Here is an 18,654-nt window from a genome sequence, read left to right as displayed (position 1 = left end):
CCATGAAGCTGAGTGTTAAAGGTTCCAGGTTTACTTACAGAGACCTCTCCTGAGTACTCTGGGCACATGTCTGCCCATGGCTCAGGGGCTGGCTCAAGGTGGGAGTGAATTGCAGCATTAAGACCCATCAGGAGTGCTGTCTCTCTGTCTCTCACTCTCATGAAAGAAATACGTTTAAAAATTTAAAAACTAGTAACTAATAAAAATTACATTTGAGTAGACTTATCTTCTTAATTTACAAGACTACCTTTGAAATACGTTTGTAAGCAGTTCATATCAAAGTTTCCTACCACCTGTGGGTTTCTGTGGGCTTGGAGGATGTGAGTGTCAGTGATAGAGAAGTCTTTGAATTGAAGGGCACAAAACTGTAAGATGTTATCATTTCAAAGAGGCTCTCTTCCTACTATGATCAGAAAAAAGTGGAACAACAGGTCAGAATAAACAAAAGCAGAGCTATCAGAGAAAGGGTGGGCTGACAAGCTGTAACTATGGTTACATAAGACATTTATATTCTGTTAAATTTTTAACCACAAATCACAAGGCTTTCCTGTTTTGTTTTGTCTTTTTTTGCTTTGTTTTTCATCTAAAACCACCCTGTTCTGTAGCATAGCAAAACATTGTATACTGTAATGTCAATTGTAAGAACACAATTTTTAACCAGGGCTATAAAAAATCCACAATTATCCCCATAACTACATGTGAATTTGTAATTACATAAATATTAAAAGATTAATTTTTTTAAATGTTAGGAAAAAGAAGAGCAAAGCTTCTAAGGGGTCCTATTATGGAAAACAAATTCACAGAGATAGTAGCAAACAGCATCCAGGCTTAGAAGAGATATGTAGATAAAGCAAATTGGACTTTTTTTTCTTTTAAGATGTCTGGAATGATTCAGTCCAATGTAGATTAAACATTAATTTTTAAAGCTTTTGAACTTACAGCAGGACTTCTAGTACGATACCAACAATATTGGTGTCACCTGTCATCTTTTAAAAAAATGTAAGTGTGGGGGCCCCAGACCAGCTCTACATTATTAAATTCCAAGGGTCACTGTAAATAAAGTACCACAGACATGGTGGCTTTAATAAACAGAAGCTAGGAGAGCCAGCACTTGGAGTAGTGGTTAAGGTGCTGGACTCCCAGGAGCCAACCACGGTTGGGATCCTAGACCCAGTGGCTTGAAAACACCAGGTGTGTGTATGTGCGCAAAAGTCCAAGAGGAGAATGGAGGAGAAGGGATTGCAGGGTGGGGGGTTCTCACTTTCTGACACTCTGTCTCTCTGTGTATCTCCAGCAAGCACACACACTCTATAGCAAAACTGTTAAAAACAAACAAAAAAAGCCAGAAGCTTATTTTCTCACTGTTCTAGATGCCTGAAGTGTGAAGTCCAAGTGTTGGCATGATTGGTTCTTTCTGGAGCTCTGAGGGAGAGAATCTGTTCCATGCCTCTGTCCTGGCTTCTGGTGGCTGCAGACAGTCCTGGGTGTTCCTAAGCTTGCAGGTGCATAACTTCAGTTTCTGCCTCTGTCTTCACATGGCTTTCCCTTCTGGGTCTCTGTCTCCTTTTTTTTTTTTTTTTTTTTTTGGAGAGCTTTTTGCTATACGGCGAGTGTCCTCGTGTCCTTGCCAGAAAGACAGAGAGACAGCGAGACAGAAAATGAGAAATCATCCCTATAGCAAAAACCTCTCCAGAAAAATAAATAAATAAATAAATAAATAAATAAAGCATATTATTGGTTGCCTGGGTCCAGGTGTGTGGAAAGGTGTAAAAAGGAACTTTGGGAGGTGATAGAAATGTCCGTGTTTCAGAGATACACATATTTGTTTAAACCCACATTTCTTATTATTCAAAATAGGTGTCTTTTATTATGTATAAAGTATAGCTCAATAAAGTTGATTTTTTAAATATCAGGATCAAAAAAGATGACGAAAGTCTGAAGAACTGTTCCAGATTAAAGGAGATCAAAGAGCTCACAACTAAATGCATTACATTATCTTGAACATGTATGTAAAATACCATGATGACATTATCAGGACAACTAACAAAATTTGAACATGAATTTTAGATTAGATGAAATGGTGTACCAATACAAAATTCCCTAATTTTGATCATTGTAGTGTGATTATTTAAGACAAAGTCCTCATTCCAGGAAAGTATTTATACAAAAGGACATGATATCCTCCATTTATTATCAAATAGAGCAATAAGGATTAAGAGAGAGAGAACAATTAAACAGATAAAGCAAAATATTAATAACTAATAACTATGATTAAAACTTGTATGAGAGTTCCTTGCACTATTTTTGCAACTATGCAGCAAGTTTGAAATTACATTTTAGAGAAAGATATTTTTTTTAAAAAAAAGTGAGGTAAGCTTCTGAATGAGAAGAAAAAATATATAATTATATTCTAGCTTTTAATTGCACTATTAAAGTCAGAGAGTATTAAAGTGATTTATTCTATTGATAAGGGAAAGGCCCAGGCTATTTGTCAGGATTCTTTCATTAGTTCTGGATGTGGGTCAAAGAAAGAGAGAATAATTACTAAGGACACTAAAGAAAGGAGTTAGTGCCCTCCAAAGATAAAATCTCCCTCTGCTCCAGGAAGAAATATGGCATCTCATCATAGTCCAAAAGAACATTTTCTTCTTCCAGCTCAACTCTATCTGTGTCCATAATGGACTAAGTCCTACAGTTAAAAACACTTATTTGTAATAATCACAAATTATTACAGGAAACAAAAAAAAAATGACGACATTCCATTTTCACCTCTTCTTCTAAGTTCACTTTGAAGTGGAGAAGACAGAATCAATTCTCTTTTCGCAGATACAACCATAGGTCATAGAGCAATCAATTGTTGATATTCTTGTGGAGGTTAAAAATCCACACTCTCCTCTCCCAGAACGCAGGTTCATTACTGTAAAATTACTGCAGAACAGAAAGCATACGAGGTCAACTGTTTAATTCTGAAGTTTACGAAAACCTAAATCAAGATTTTTTTTTAATCCTGTTGCCTAAAGATCTGCAAAAAGAAAATGTTAACCGTGAGTTTATAACTGAAAGATTTTCTTTGCTCTTACATCGTAAAACAGAATCATGGCATCTTGATGCCACCTACAACCTCCCATTTTTGTTCTCACTGTCATTTTTTGGTCAGAAGGCAAAATTACTTTGCAACAATGCTATGGAATTATGATATACCTAACCTGTTTTCTTACACTAATTTTTCAGTAAAAGTGAGAAATTAATAAGGAGAAGAATTGAATTTTTATGACAGAGATATCCACATCTCATGTGCTTATGTATATATGTATATGTATATATATATATACACACACACATATATATATATACATTTAGTATTTGCTACAGAAGATGTGTGCTTACCAAAGAGCGACAGAAACAGAAAGAGAGGAAGAGAGCAAAAGAGAGAGAGAGAGAGGGAATGCGAGAACTAACCCCTCCTCCCATTGGGGGAATGGCTACACTGCAAACTCTTCTACTCCTCCATTCTCCTCTTGAGATTGGGGGCACACATTCGCATGCAGCTGGCAATATTTTCAAACCACTGGGTCTGGGACTTGAACTGTGCAGCCAGTTATGTGGAATCCAACCACCTTAACCACAGCACCTGCTAGCCTACATATGCCATATTTTCAAAAGAAAAAAGTAGAGTTGGAATATAATCAGAGATAAAGATGTTGATTGATGTTTTTGTTTGTTTTCTTTCCACTCCCATCATATGACTAATGGTTGTTAGCTATGAATAATATCTAAGCAAACAAATAAATAAATGTTCAAAAAATAAATAAAAATTTATTTATGGAACCAGCAGTTGGTATAATTGCCATGTTGCTGGACTCCCATGTAGTTGACTGCGGTTCGAGTCCCAGACCCCATGGCTTAAACTCACACCAGGTGCGTGTGCGTGCATGCCCAAGATCCTGAGAGGAAAATGGAGGAGAAGGGATTGTGGCGTGGCCATCTCCCCTGGGGGGTGATTTCTCACTTTCTATCTCTCTGTCTCTCTCTGTCTGTCTGGCGAGCACACGCGCAAAAACCTCTCCAAAAAAAGAAAAAAGTTTATTTATTTCATCAGTTGAAAAATATCTCAATCAGGACCTCACCATTTTAGAAAAATGATGAAGTAGAAGACTTTCTTCTGTTGAAAACAAATCAAAATGCTGAGTAGAAGACCAGATGGCATCACAGAGGTCAAACACACATTCTGTGAGGCAGACAAGCATGGAAAGCCTACCCGTTCCTGTGTGGAGACCACCCTGTGTACAGTGGGTACAAGCATTCCCGTGATCCAGTATGATTGAAGCTAGGGTGGATCAGAGCATCAAACTCTGTCATGCATGCTGTATTTCTGTCTCTGCCTCAGTCTTTCTAGCTCTCTCATTTATGAAATAAAAAAGTTTTTTTATTTAGGTTTTTAACATTTATTTATTTATGTATGTATTTATTTGTTGTGATTTTCAAGCTGCTGGTTCCAAGACTCGAATTTCAGTCGGCCCTGTGAGAATTTAGCATCCTAACACCACACCACCTGCTGGCTCATAAATAAACTTTTTAAATGCTATATAAAATATTTTAAATCTTCTTGAATAAGTTCATAATCTATCAAGAATCATATTTATATTCAGGCTGAAATTTAAATAAAGGTTATTAAAAGGGTAAATGAAGTGCTGTCTCTGTATTGAATGTATACGGAGCTGAATAATGAACTCCATTCCAGAAGAAGATTTGAAATAGAATACAAACTATTTAATGCTGACATGCTAAGGGGATTTTTTTTTAAGTATAGATCACTCTAGAAAAGTCTTGAGCCTTGGACTTAAGTAGAAGAAAAAAGAATAATCCCACCATCACGCAGGAATAGGTACGCAGCTGAGGGAGTCAGACCATATGGAGAATGTAACCCGGGGTTCAGGGGATCCTTACTGGATTACACCTTATCCTAGGTATAACAACCAATCCTACCTCTTTACCTTTACATCATGTTATGGATTTTAACTTGACTTAGTAGCCATGTGATTTGAACATCTTAATTTGGCCTGTGAGCCAGTCTGTTCTGTGACCTTTGGGTAGTTAGACTGAGGATGATGCTCAGAGGACACAATTACATCAAGATGATTTCCTACATGACATCTTTGGTAGGTTTGCCACCCAGAACTGCAGTACATTCAGGGCCCAAATTTAGGATTAAAAGTGGGCCAGACTCACAGTGTCCCAAAGCATCTAACAACAGCAAATTATATTTGGTAAAGCCACCTTCATCGCAACCTCAAATAATTTCCACAGCAGCTCAAAAGAAGGAAAATAAAGTGACTAAACACTACCAAAACTATGGCACCATGAACAAAAGTTAGCAGAAGCAAGAGCTTAGACTTCAAAACTTCAAATATTAGAATTATTAGATAACAGCTATAAAATAAATATGTGTCATATATTTCAAGAAATGAAAGCTTTAAGACATGACTAATGATACAGCGGGTGGTATAAAGGTTAAGTCAGCTGGATCCCACATGGCTGACCATGGGTCAAGCCCCAGACCAGGCAGTTTGAAATGACATAAGGTACAGGTGCATACATGCCCAAAATCCTGAGAGAAAAATGGAGAATGGGGTATAGTAAGGCCATATCCCCCAGAAGATTATTTCTCACTTTCCCTCTCTCTATCTCTCAGACAAGTTCATGCACTCTATAGCAACACTAATATATATATATACACATATATATACATATACATATACCAGGACCAGCAGTTAGCGTAATGGCTATGTCACTGGATTCCCATGTAATCGACCGCAGTTCAAGTCCCAGACCCGGTGGCTTAAACTCACGCCAGGCACATGTGTATGCGTGTCCAAGATCCCGAGAGGAGAATGGAGGAGAAGGGATTGTGGCGTGGCCATCCTCCCTGGGGGGGGGGGGATTTCTCGCTTTCTATCTCTCTGTCTCTCTCTGTCTGTCTGGCGAGTGCAGGCGCCCTATAGCAAAAACCTCTCCAAAAGAAAAAAATTGAAATAATAATAATGATCAGGAAAAACAATGAAAAGATGTTGGATAATGAAATTGGGATTTTAATGTCTCTGTATTGACTGATATGCATGGTATTTCTTCTGGAAAAAGAAATGTAATACACTATAAAGTATATGTGATTCAATGTAATATAAACAAGATTATGATGATAATAAATAAATTTTTAAAAAACAAAAAAAAATAGAAAATAGGTAATCTATGTGGAATAAGAGATTTTTTTTAGACACAACTCTTTCGACCACACCAATATTAGATCTGAATGCATAACAGAAACTTACAGTCCAGAAGTATCATCAGCAATCCACTTCCATTTACTTTCCACTTCATCATATGATAATCCAATCCAGTAATTCCTTTTATAAATCTGGGACTGAACAAACTCCTATAAAGAAAACAAAATGCATTATGTGACTAAGTTTTCATATATTAGAAAGAACAGAAGGGTAGGCAAAGACAGCAGCTGTTCCTATGGTCAGTGCCCCACTACCCTTCAGATCATTCTTTATCTTGCTTGCTAAAAAATATTCTCTCCTCTCAATCCCTGAATTTTCATTTTCCAAAGTAATTCTCCTTTACTAGATTATTTATTTATGTTAAAAAGTGCTGTCAATTTCAGATTATTTTAAATATGGCCAAATTTAAAATCTAAATATCTAGCAATAGGAGATTTCTTAAATAATTATGGCACTGTGAAATTACTCAAAAATCACTCTCCAGAAGGATATTTAAGGATGTGAAAAAATGATTATTACAAATTTTGGGAACCAGCAGTTAGCGTAATGGCTATGTCGCTGGACTCCCACGTAGTCGACTGCAGTTTGCGTCCCGGACCTGGTGGCTTAAAACTCACACCGGGCACGTGTGCGTGCATGCCCAAGAACCCAAGAGGAGAATGGAGGAGAAGGGATTGCGGTGGGATCATCCCCCCTTGGGGGGGGGGGTGATTTCTCGCTTTCTGTCTCTTATGTCTCTCTCTATCTGTCTGGTGAGCACACGCACCCTATAGCAAAAACCTCTCAAAAAAATGATTATTACAAATTTTAAGTGAAGTAAAGAATCTTCAAGGCAAATGTACTATAAAAAATATACATATGGGGATTTTGTATTATAAGCCTCAGCCTCATAAGAGAAAGCCTTGCTGTCATTCAATAGTTGGATGAGATGAAAGAAAGGGGAAAGTATTTTGACTTTACCAAAAATGAAATATATCAAAGTGACATATTTTGTAACATCCAATTGATTAAATGACTAAATATATTTTAAAATATAGGCCTAAATATAACTGTTGTACTACATTAAACATAGAAAATAAATTTATAACTTGATGTCATAAAATTTTGTTACAATTTTAAACATTTATTAGATTCAATATAAATTTTTTGTTGTTTTCCTAAATAATAGAGATTTCAGGTTGATTTTTGCAAAATTGCCTTATAAAAACACATTTTGTGTATCTGTATAATTTTTATTGATAATAAATTTTAAAGATAATTTTAATAGTTTTCACTATATTTTCTCTTATTACAATTATTTTTAAAGATACACATTTGATAAAATGTGTAAGACTATATTAATCAAATAAATGTTACCTGTGTATATGATAAAAATGAAAATGAGGCTAATTTCTGAAATGGTCATTTCTTTCATTTCTTTTTAACTTGTCAGAGAGAGCATGCACTTGCAAGAGAGACTGAGAGAAAAAAAGAAAGGGGGAAGACAACCTCTATTGTGATGTGGTCACACCACGATCCCTTCTCCTCCATTTCTCCATCTTTTCAGACTTTGGGGTATGTACACACATGTGCCCAGTGTGTTTTTCAAGCCCAGGGTCTATGACTTGAACTGCATGGTTGGCCATGTGGGATCCAGTTGCCTTAATCACCAGGCCATAGACTGGCCATATGTTCTTCATTATTATCTCCATTCTGCAGATTGGCCCCAAAATGTTAAGTAATTTACTGAAGGTTACCCAGCTAGTAAGTGGCATAGCTAGATTTGATCCCAGGCAGTTTGGCTCTTGGGTTCCTGATGGTAACTCCTGGTTTTTAGGTGCCACCTTATAAGAATAAATAACTGATGGATCCAGGCTGCAATTTACCAAATGGTTAAGTACTTCATCAAGGAAAAGACTTATTGTCTGCAAATAGTTCTACTGCCAACTCCTCAGAAAGAGAAAATATGGCAAAGACCCAACTGCACCCTTTATGACAGTGACTATCATAATAGATAACATGAACTAAATACTTAGTAAGTAATAGGATCATATGCTTGTTAGTGGGCAAGAGGTCTCCTGGGAGATTTAACTATACAATTTTGGCTCACACAACAGACATGGAACAAAAAGAGCTGATGGTTCTTCTTTCTGTACTCCCACATGTCCTCCATATCTTGGGTCCAAGGGTAAGAGGCAGAGTTCAAGAGAATAAAAGTGAATTAAGTGTCAATGATACCTGTTCATCTTTATCATCTATCTTCAAAAGGGATGATTTGTAACTTTGGCATGTCTGTTTACATTTCTTCCAGTTTTTATTTTCTGTGATAAAATAGTAACAGTCCACTCCACAACAGGACCAGTGATCTTCATAGAATTTGCCTACAACATATAAAGTGGATCATTAAGCTCTTGTCATTTGATATTCTGTTAATCAGAGCAATATATTTATCCTCCCTCCATAACTAAATAAGATCTTAATAGCTATCAATAAATGATAATATGAGGTTCATCAGGATTCTGGAATGCCAAGAGACATCCACACTCCCACGTTCACAGCAGCATTATTTACAATAAACAAGATACGAAAATAATCTAAATGTCCATTGATGGGTGAATGGATAAAGAAATTATGGCATACACATACAATGGAATATTATTAAGCCTTTAAAAAGAAGTAAATTTTGCCATATACAATTATATGGATGAACTTCAAAAACACTTTGCTAGTGAAATAAGTCACAGAAGGACAAATTCCATGATTCCACATATATGAGGTGTCTAAAAATACTTATTCTACAGGGATATGATTCTACTCAGAGAGTAGGACGGTGATTTCAAAGGGTCAGAAGGAAGTGAAAATGAGGGGTTATATTGTTAAATGGGTATCAGGTTTTAGTTATGCAAGATGAATAAGCTCTAGTGATCTGCTGTATAGCTTAGTGCCTAGAGTCAACAACACACTGTACACTTAAAAACTGAAGAAGATAGGTCTCACATTAATATCCTCACCACACAAAAATAAACAAAGGAAAATGAGGAAAGTTTTGGAGGCTGGAACCAGCAGGTAGCATAATGGCTATGTCGCTGGACTCCCATGTAGTCGACCATGGTTCGCATCCCGGACCTGGTGGCTTAAAACTCATGCCGGGAGCATGTGCATGCATGCCCAAGATCCCGAGAGGAGAATGAAGGAGAAGGGATCGCGGCTTGGCCATCCTCCCTGGGGGGTGATTTTTCACTTCCTGTCTCTCTGCCTCTCTGTCTGTCTGGTGAATGCATGTGCTCTATAGCAAAAACCTCTCTAAAAAACAAGTTTTGGAGGTGACAGATAGGTCTATTACCCTGACTGTGGTGGTGGTTTCACAGATTTATGCATATAACCAACTCATCAAACTGAATATATTAAACATCTGTAGTTATCTGTATATTAGTAACATCTCAATACAGTGATTTTAAAAATAATAAAATTATGGGGATAGTAGGTGGCATAGTGGTTAAGGTGGTAGATTCCCACATGGCTGATGCAGTTCAAGTCTCAGACCTGGAGGCTTGAAACTCACACTGGGTACATGTGTGTACAAGTCCAAAATCCCAAGAGGAGAATGGAGAAAGGATAGAGGCATTGCCATTCCCCCAAGGGGTGATTTCTCACTTTCTGTCTCTCTCCCTCTCTCTCCAGCAAGCACATACAGTTCTATAGCAAAAATCTCTCAAAAAAAATGTTTAATAACTAAAACTTAAATTTTATATATTTGTGTGTATATATATATATATATGAGATTTTTGCTATAGGGTATGTGCCTCAACAGAAATACAGAGCATGACAAGAGAGTCAGAAAGTGAGAACTCACCTCCAGGGGACTGGCCACACCACAATCCCTTCTCCTCCATTCTCCTCTCGGGATCTTGGGCACATATGCACACATGTCTGGCGTGAGTTTAACCCACAGGGTCCAGGAATCCACCCGTGGTCAACTACATGGGAGTCCAGCGACATAGACATTACTGGTCCCACCTAAATTATATTTTTCAAAAAGATTTTGGAATGACTTCTAAATAAGGTAAATAGTTCTTGAAACATTTAATTTTCCTCATATATTTTAATATGCCAACTTTTAAAAAATATTGTTGCTCTTTTAATAATAGAAATAGTAAACTATATTAACAACTATATCTAAGTAAGGCTAAATATGCAAAAGCTTTTTTTAAGCCCTGAGTCTTAAACAAATAACTAATTTATTTTAATTAGATTATTAATTTATTAACTAATTTATTTTATTATTGTACAAGACAATAGAGTTTACTGTATAAAATTTAAGCTTTTATTTCTTGGGTGTGGGTTTTTTAGTATGTGTATGTGTATTTTTTTATTTTAATTGCCAGAGGATACATGCACTCTAGAGAGACAGAAACAGACAGAAAGAGAGAAAAATCTCTCCCCCAACCAGCTAGGGCATAGTCACATCACAATTTCTTCTTCTTCCTCCTCTTTTATTTTGTCAAGATTTGTGGTATACATATACACACACCAGTCTTATTTTTCAAGCTGTCCAAACCACAGTCAGCCATGTGGGATCCAGTTCCTTTAGCCACTAGGCTATGAAGCGAGCCCCTTTCAGGTGTTTGTAATGCTATGATTACAGACAGAGTTGCACACACATCAACTCCATAACAAATCTTGGACATGTATTTCAGGGACTATATATTGATCATACATAATAAATATCTAAAGCTAAGCCTGAATGAAAATGCATACGTGCATATGCATACACACACTGACACACACAATCACCTTTACAACAACATTCAGTAAAAGCCCTTGTGCCCATTTTAGTCTAAATATATTTCTACTGACAGCCTCCATATTCTATATCAGTAACAAATGGGAGTCTGATTTGTTCACCAGTCTGAAATGATCAGGTTTTCAGGAAGCTGACATACTGCCGCTGAGTTTCGGAAATTACAGAGCTCTATGATCCAAACATGACCCGTGGGATGCTAATCCCATATCTGAAAAAAGAAAAGCCAAACACCCACCTCATATTTAAGAGGCACAAATGGAGAGTTGTATGGTAGGCTGACGGATCACTAATATATATCATAAATCTTTTTTATTGGGTTTCAAAGCTGCTGGGGAGTTGGGAGAGAAATAATATGAAAGCATGTAACCTTTCATTCTACATTTCCTTCATACCTATATCTTGTAAAGCCATCGAAAAGACTTCATTTTTCCCATGACATCTGTTCTTTTTTGTAAAGAATGGGCACAGTCTGTTTGTCTGCTGAAAAGTTTCAGTTTTGAGAATGTCATCTTCTAAAGTCTTATTTGTCAAAAGTTGCTCCTTTAAGTAGTTGTCATTTTGTATAATGTGGTACCTTTGAGTGAGATTTCCTATAATTTCCTGCTGTTGATGCTTTTCTCGAATACACTGAAAAACTAAAATGAATAGCATAGACATAATAAGTATGCACAATAATCAAACAAGTATCACGATTCAATTTAAGATGAGGAAAAAGTCTCACTTTGACAACCAACCCATATAATTTCTTTAACTAGCAATTTGATGTATAGAAAGTAACACTTCAATGAACTGACCATAGAAATGGAAAAATAAAATTATTCACTATTAGTAACTAGGCTAAATAAGATGTCTGAATAAAATTATAATGGTAACACCTCACCTTTCACTTTAGTTCATTTTCATAATCCTTTTTTCTTTTTCCATTCCTTTCTTTCTTGTTTCTTCCTTCCTTCCTGTCTTTTTTTTATTTCTTTTTTCTTTTTTCTTTTTTTCTTTGGTCATGAGACGAAAGGAAGGATTTTTGACAGGGTATTACCATGTCACAATCCTCCTGCCCCAGCCTCCCTGTTAGTGGGGACTGTAGACAGGCATCATCACACCCTACATTTCACACCCTACATTTCACACCCTACATTTAGATTGAGCAAGGAATCAAATATGGGCGTCCCATGTGACCTCAGCCTGCAAGTAGCAGCATCTTAGCAGTACACACACTGCAACTGAGCCCTGTTTTGTTCTTTTTAACAATTAGCAAATCATTTAGAAACAAATACTAACATGAAAATCAGCTAGTCAACTTTTATCAACAATCTTCTGAGTATGAAAACCTGAACTAAGAAACTAAGAGATATAGCACAATTATTACCAGTATAGATGGAATATCTATAGGGGAAAAGAGAGAAAGATGCAGCTATCTATTTTTTAAAAGGTAATTTTTTCTTTTTGTTTTTCCCATAGGGCACATGTGCTCACCAGAGAGACAAAGAGAGGGAAAGTAAGAAATCACTGCCTCTTCACCCCCAAAAAGGGCATGGCCACACCACAATCCCTTCTCCTCCATTCTCCTCCTAGGATTCTGGGCATGCATGTACATGTACCCAGTATACTTTTAAGCCACCTGGTCTAGGACTGGAACCATGATCAGCTATGTGGGAGTCCAGCACCTTAACCACCATACCACCCACTGGCCCCAGTTGTGTGGTTTTTTATCTAAGTATAACACGTGTAATTTTCTTTAAAGATGTCAAGAAATTCAAATAAAAGAGAAAATTTGAATTTAAAATCATCTTACATGTATATAACAATTTATTCTTTTTAGTAAATGTTTTTGTCATTATATGGTTAGAAAAACATCAAGAGAGAGCTACTATTTCTCTTGAAGAACTTTTTCTCAAAGAATGTTTATCTCAGATACACAATGATCTAACCTCAGGTGGAAGAAAATTACTGAAATTTCTATCAGAAGGAATATTAGCATACACTATACTATGGCAGCTCCTCTGAGCATCAGAGTCAAAGGACTAAGGAAGTGATATGAAAGTGACACTGTGAGATGTCCAGGAAACAATCACCAACAAAGTCCAGGGATATTTCCTAATTTTTAAAAGGAAACAATAAATAACACATGGTTGATAGCTGTACCGCTAATGGTTACCATCATTACTCAAACTCAGAGGCTGTATTTCAATTACTCACTCATTGTTGCCAACACTGTGACTGTTATCAACAAAAGTAGACAGAGGACCCCAAGAGTCACTGCAATGTGATGCCATGGCATTGAAAACTCTTAAAAGAAAAAAGAAAAAAAAAGAAGTATTAGGGAAAAGACCTGGACCACTAGTAAGCTTAACCTGGGACACTATTTGGCAAAAAGGAAAAATCTTTTCCAAAAATTTTACAAAAATATATAAATTTATTTCAATTCATAACTTATATTACAGCTTTAAAGTTTCAGATTTCTGACTGACACATGCTGTTGAAATCCTACCATACAAAAACAATCCTATGGAATTTTGAAAATATAAGGGGACTTCAAAAATTTCATGAGAAATGGAATTAAAGTATGAGTTTATTTAAGGGTAAAAAATTTTTGAAAACGATGCATGGTTTTTTATAATACACATTTTCCTTGAACTTCTTGAAAACACATCCCCCCCAGCATATCCCTTACAAAAAGCACCAATGTCAATAGACACAACACATGTAGCAGAATGCCAGTCGACCAACTTTCACCTTCCTGTCATTGCAACTAATCATGAAGAAGAAGCAGTCAATATCCTTGAGAAATCAGTAACAAGTAAGTAATGGATTTTCTGAAGCTACAAATGTGGTTGCAAATAGGATTGGGCTCCATCCCTAAAGGAGTTCCTAGAAATTAACTTCCTGGTTTCCTTTTCTTTTTCTTTCTTTTTTCTTTCCTTCTTTCTTTATCAATTCTGTTTTTCTCTAGACCTCTATTTTCTCTCACATCCCTTTGCCTTGGCGGTCCTCTATATCTGCAAGTTGTATCTATGATATCACTAAATGAAAGCAGTAGAAGTTATTCTCAATTTAAAGTGAATTATGAAAATATTTGAAAGGGAGAAGGGAGATAATTTAAAAATCGAAATTTGGGACTGGTTCCATGGCCTGGTAGTTAAGGGAGCTGGATACCACATGGCTGAATGTGGTTCAAATTCCTGCCTCAGTGACTTGAAAAATAAGCCACGTGTGTGTGTGTGCTCCCCTAAACCCCACAAAATGGAAAATAGAGGAGAAGGAATTGTAATGTAACCATGTCCCACTGGGGAGTGCTCTCGCTCGCTCTCTCTTTCTCTCTCTCTGTTGTACACACAACAAATTTTTAAAATAGAATCTTCCTATGATTCATACATTTTTCCTGCTCCATTGCCATTAATGTTTGTTCGTTTGTTTGTTTTTGAAAGAAAGATTTTTGCTATAAAGCACATGTGCTCGCCGGAGAGACAGAGAGATACAGAGAGACAAAAAGTGAGAAATCATCCTCCGGGGGATGACCACATCACAGTCCCTTCTCCTCCATTCTCCTCTCGGGATCTTGGGCATGCACACACATGCGCCTGGAGTTAGTTTTAAATCATAGGGTCTGGAACTCAAATGGCAGTTGACCACGTGGGAGTCCAGCAATGTGACCATTACACCATCTGCTGGTCCCAGCCATCAATGTTTAATAAGTATTTACAATGCCTAAAATATCTCTTTTCTGAATAAAAAATATTTTGGTACAATCGGGAAGCCTATGGATGGTGCTTAAGGCAGCTGGGTCCTACAGGGCCTACCATGTAATTCAAGTCTCAGACTCTGCAGTTTGAGAAACATGCCAGATATGTGCACGTGCAAGCCCAAAATCCCAAAAGAAGGAAGAGATGGAGAAGGGGTTGTGACCTGACTATTCCCCATGGATGGTACTTACTTTCTCACTCTCTTTCTTCCTCTCTCTCTCTCTCCAGTAAATGCACACATCCTTCAGAAAAATATTTTTTAGAGAGAGAGATTTTTGCTACGGGACATGTGCACTCGCCAGAGAGACAGAAAGTGAGAAATCAACCCCCAGGGGGAGTGGTCACACCACAATCCCTTCTCCATTCTCTTCTCCAGTCTTTGGGCATGTACATACATGTGCCCACCATGAGTTTTAAGCCTCCAGGTCTAGGACTTGAACCACAGTCCACTACATGGGAGTCCAGCCACGTAACCATTATTCCATCTGCTGGTCCCTCCTTCAGCAAAATTTAAAACAACTAAAAAAAGGTTTTAACAAATATTTTTTATTTATTTAAACATTCTCTAATACTTTTATTTCTCTAGGAAATACCATGCTTTCTTGAGACTCTAGTCTGTCTTTCACTTTTAAAGACCATACAAATTCCTGACCAGATTTCAACAGAAACATTCTATTAGTTTCTCTAATTCAAGAGAATTTATTAATTTCTACATTCTCATACTTTTTTCTGAAAAAGACTTCTGTTCCATGAATCGACTCCATTATGATTTCTTTTTGCCAGCTGAGATTCAGAAGTACAGACAGAAATTTTTAATAAAAAGTCAAAAATTTGACAAGTGAACTTAGATGCTTAGAACATATGAACTTAGATGCTTAGATCATATACCTTTATCATTAGTTTTTCTAGGCCTTGATCTATTCTGTGACGCTGAAGGAGATTGAAGAAATCGCAAAGTTGAATAAGCCACTTCCTGGTCACTCATCTTTAGAGGAAGAAGAGAAACATGTTTTGCACGAATACCTTGTAACAGGGAGATTTCTCTCCAAAGAACAATTAAAATGTCAGCCTACAGAAGCATACCAGGATTTGATTCTGAGAAGTAGGTATGTATCAGCCTGTGTCTGAGGGTATATGCTTATTAACTCCTTTGAGTATCTCGAGCATGTAGACTGAACCCAATTTATTTAAGAAATGGAAAACATTTGACATTTCCATTAAAGTCATACTCCTAGTGGTCACTGTCATGATTATTTCAAAATATCGAAAGAACTTTTTAAATCTACCAATAGATTATTGTCCTAACCACACAGCAAATTTGCTCGAAATGTTCAACATACATATAACAAATGTAAGGCAAAATCAGTACCACTTCCAATCACTAAAACACTTTTAAACTATCAATTCAAAAAAACAAAAATTCCACATTCTAAAGAAATATATATTCTGGCTTTTTAGAAAAAGTTATTTTTAAATTCATATAAATATTGGAAAAGTTCTTACAATTTTTTCAATTACTCCTGACGCTACCACAGTGTTACCAAAGTGAATCCCATATGTCATCAGAAAAATAATTATTTGAGTGTTAATATTGCAGACTGGCTAACATTAACTGGAATCCAGTGCCCTGTGCAAAATGTGCTGAAAAAAAATATCTCTTAGGTTGAAGGTCAAACACCTGTATTTCTAATTTCAAAAAATTCCACATACATTAAAATGTTGTAAAAATCATCCAGTGTATGATGTTGCCAGAGAAGCCTATGTGAAAATACAAATTTGTTAATAGCCAGTCATAAGTTAATGCCCAAGAAGGAGCCAATCTAGAATAGGCATCAATATAGAAAGAATTATTAAATAGTAAATAATTTAGATTTATCTTGCCACTTACATTAATTATTATGAACTGATATCTAAGAAACAATTTTTATCTTACAAAATTGAATTATTCACATTTCCCCTTATTTTCTAATGGAAAAAAAGGAGTGTATTTTAGAATCTATTATAGTCTCCTTTTATAAATCCTTGAAGATTGATAAAATAAGATGGAAATCATTAAGCCCAAGTAAAGAAGTCATTAACTCCTCAAATCCCTCTTCTTTATTTTGATAACTCAAAGCAAAAATCATAGCATATTGCGAAGGAGTTAACTTTCCATGAGTACTCAACTACAGTTTTCACATCCTTCATAGTGAATGCAGCTCCAACACTATCAGAAGAATGCTATCCTATCTCATTCTCATGCCATCTGATTTTTAATTAAATACCACATTCTAGGAGAAGTAGGACTAGTAGGATAATCAGGTAGAAAGATTCAAGGACTTAAAGCAAATGTTACCTGAATCTGTGCCATGTGGTGATGCCGGTGGAGAAAACTGATGCCGAAATAAGGGGGAAGTTGGCCTCTCCAGTCTTGGGTTCCTCAGGGTCTATAAGATGAAAGGCAGAAATGAAATGCCTCTGAATAATACCCCGGCTCAAAATTGTCTGCCCCTCCTCTTGACCAAAGTGATAAAAGGAAACTGAATGATGAGAGTGGGTGTTGACGGGGAAAGAAAGATGGTCATGAGATGTCTCTTCCTGCATTTTGACTAACAAACAGCTTAGTACTCTTTGCAAAATAATGTTCAAAGTCAATACTGAAGGACTCAACAGATAAACAAACCTTTGAGGGAAAAAAACAAACAAACAAACAAACAAACAAAACAGGACCAAAATCTTTAACCAAAAAAAAACTAACATACTTAAAAGAGATAACTAAAACATCCATGTGTAACGATGCATATATACATATATACAGAATGTGCCATGACTAAATTCTTGACCCCTTAGTTTAAGTAACAGTCTATTAAAAACTTACTCTTGGTTCAGCTGGTTGTATGGTGGTTAGGGAGCTATATTCCACATGGCTGACTTCATGGTTCAAGTCCTAGACTCAGTGGTTTGAGAAACATGCTGGGTGTTCATGCGTGAGTATCCAAAATCCTGAAAGCTTTCTTTCTGTCTCTCTGATGAACACATTTGCCCTCTGGTAAAAACAAAAAACTTTCTTTTATATGACACTATTTGAAAAGGGTTATTTCATTTTTGATTAATGCTTATTATATTATAATTGAATGTGGCCTTTGAGCCACTCTCTCTGTCTGCTCAGGCCTATCCCTACCTCTTAAAAGTGTACTTTCACTTTTACTTAATAAACTACCTTTTGCACCCTTTGGGGAAAAAATAGTTACATTCCAAACAAAGTGTTTTAGATCAATAATAAGCATTTCCTCCTTTTAAAAATATTCACCTAAAATGTAATTTTTAAACCATTGGGACCAGCAGTTAGCATAATGCCTATGTCGCAGGACTCCCATGTAGTTGACCACGGTTCAAGTCCCAGACCCAGTGGCTTAAAACTCACGCCAGGCACATGTGTGTGCGTGCCCAAGATCCCAAGAGGAGAATGGTGAAGGGATTGTGGCATGGCCATCCACCCTGGGGGGTGATTTCTTGCTTTCTGTCTCTCTGTCTCTCTCTCTGTCTGTCTGGTGAGCGCACGTGCCCTATAGCAAAAACCTCCCCAAAAAATAAAAAAAATAAACATATATAGTTATTACCCACATAGATATACCCAATTTTTTTTTAGGTAACCCCCTATTGTTGGACATTTAGGTTGTCTCTAATTTTTTGCTACTATAAAAAATACTTGCCTGCATTTTTTTTTCCTGCCAGAGGTTGTGTGCATTCTCCAGAGAGAAATAGAGAAAGGGAAAGGGGGGTGATTTCTTGCTTTCTGTCTTTCTGTCTCTTTCTGGTGAGCACACACGCCCTAGAGCAAAAACATCTGCAAAAAAAGAAAAGGAAAAAA

The 18,654-nt window shown here is 36.6% G+C and overlaps 1 protein-coding gene across 1 annotated transcript; it reads right to left on the bottom strand.

Annotated features, from left to right (window-relative positions):
• Positions 1–2,777: 2,777 nt before the first annotated feature.
• LOC102500006 (killer cell lectin-like receptor 2) lies at positions 2,778–17,263 on the bottom strand. The gene is given in 7 exon segments (XM_006164810.3): positions 2,778–2,928; positions 6,327–6,430; positions 8,499–8,641; positions 11,457–11,699; positions 13,261–13,350; positions 15,693–15,789; positions 17,140–17,263. Coding segments are annotated over 7 exon segments (843 nt in total). The 5' UTR covers positions 17,155–17,263.
• Between the last annotated feature and the right edge of the window lie 1,391 nt (positions 17,264–18,654).

This window comes from Tupaia chinensis, unplaced genomic scaffold (genome assembly GCF_000334495.1).
Source record: "Tupaia chinensis unplaced genomic scaffold, TupChi_1.0 Scaffold143728_1, whole genome shotgun sequence".
In the NCBI taxonomy this organism is placed as follows: Eukaryota; Metazoa; Chordata; class Mammalia; order Scandentia; family Tupaiidae; genus Tupaia; species Tupaia belangeri.
This window is presented reverse-complemented; position numbering and strand designations above follow the sequence as displayed.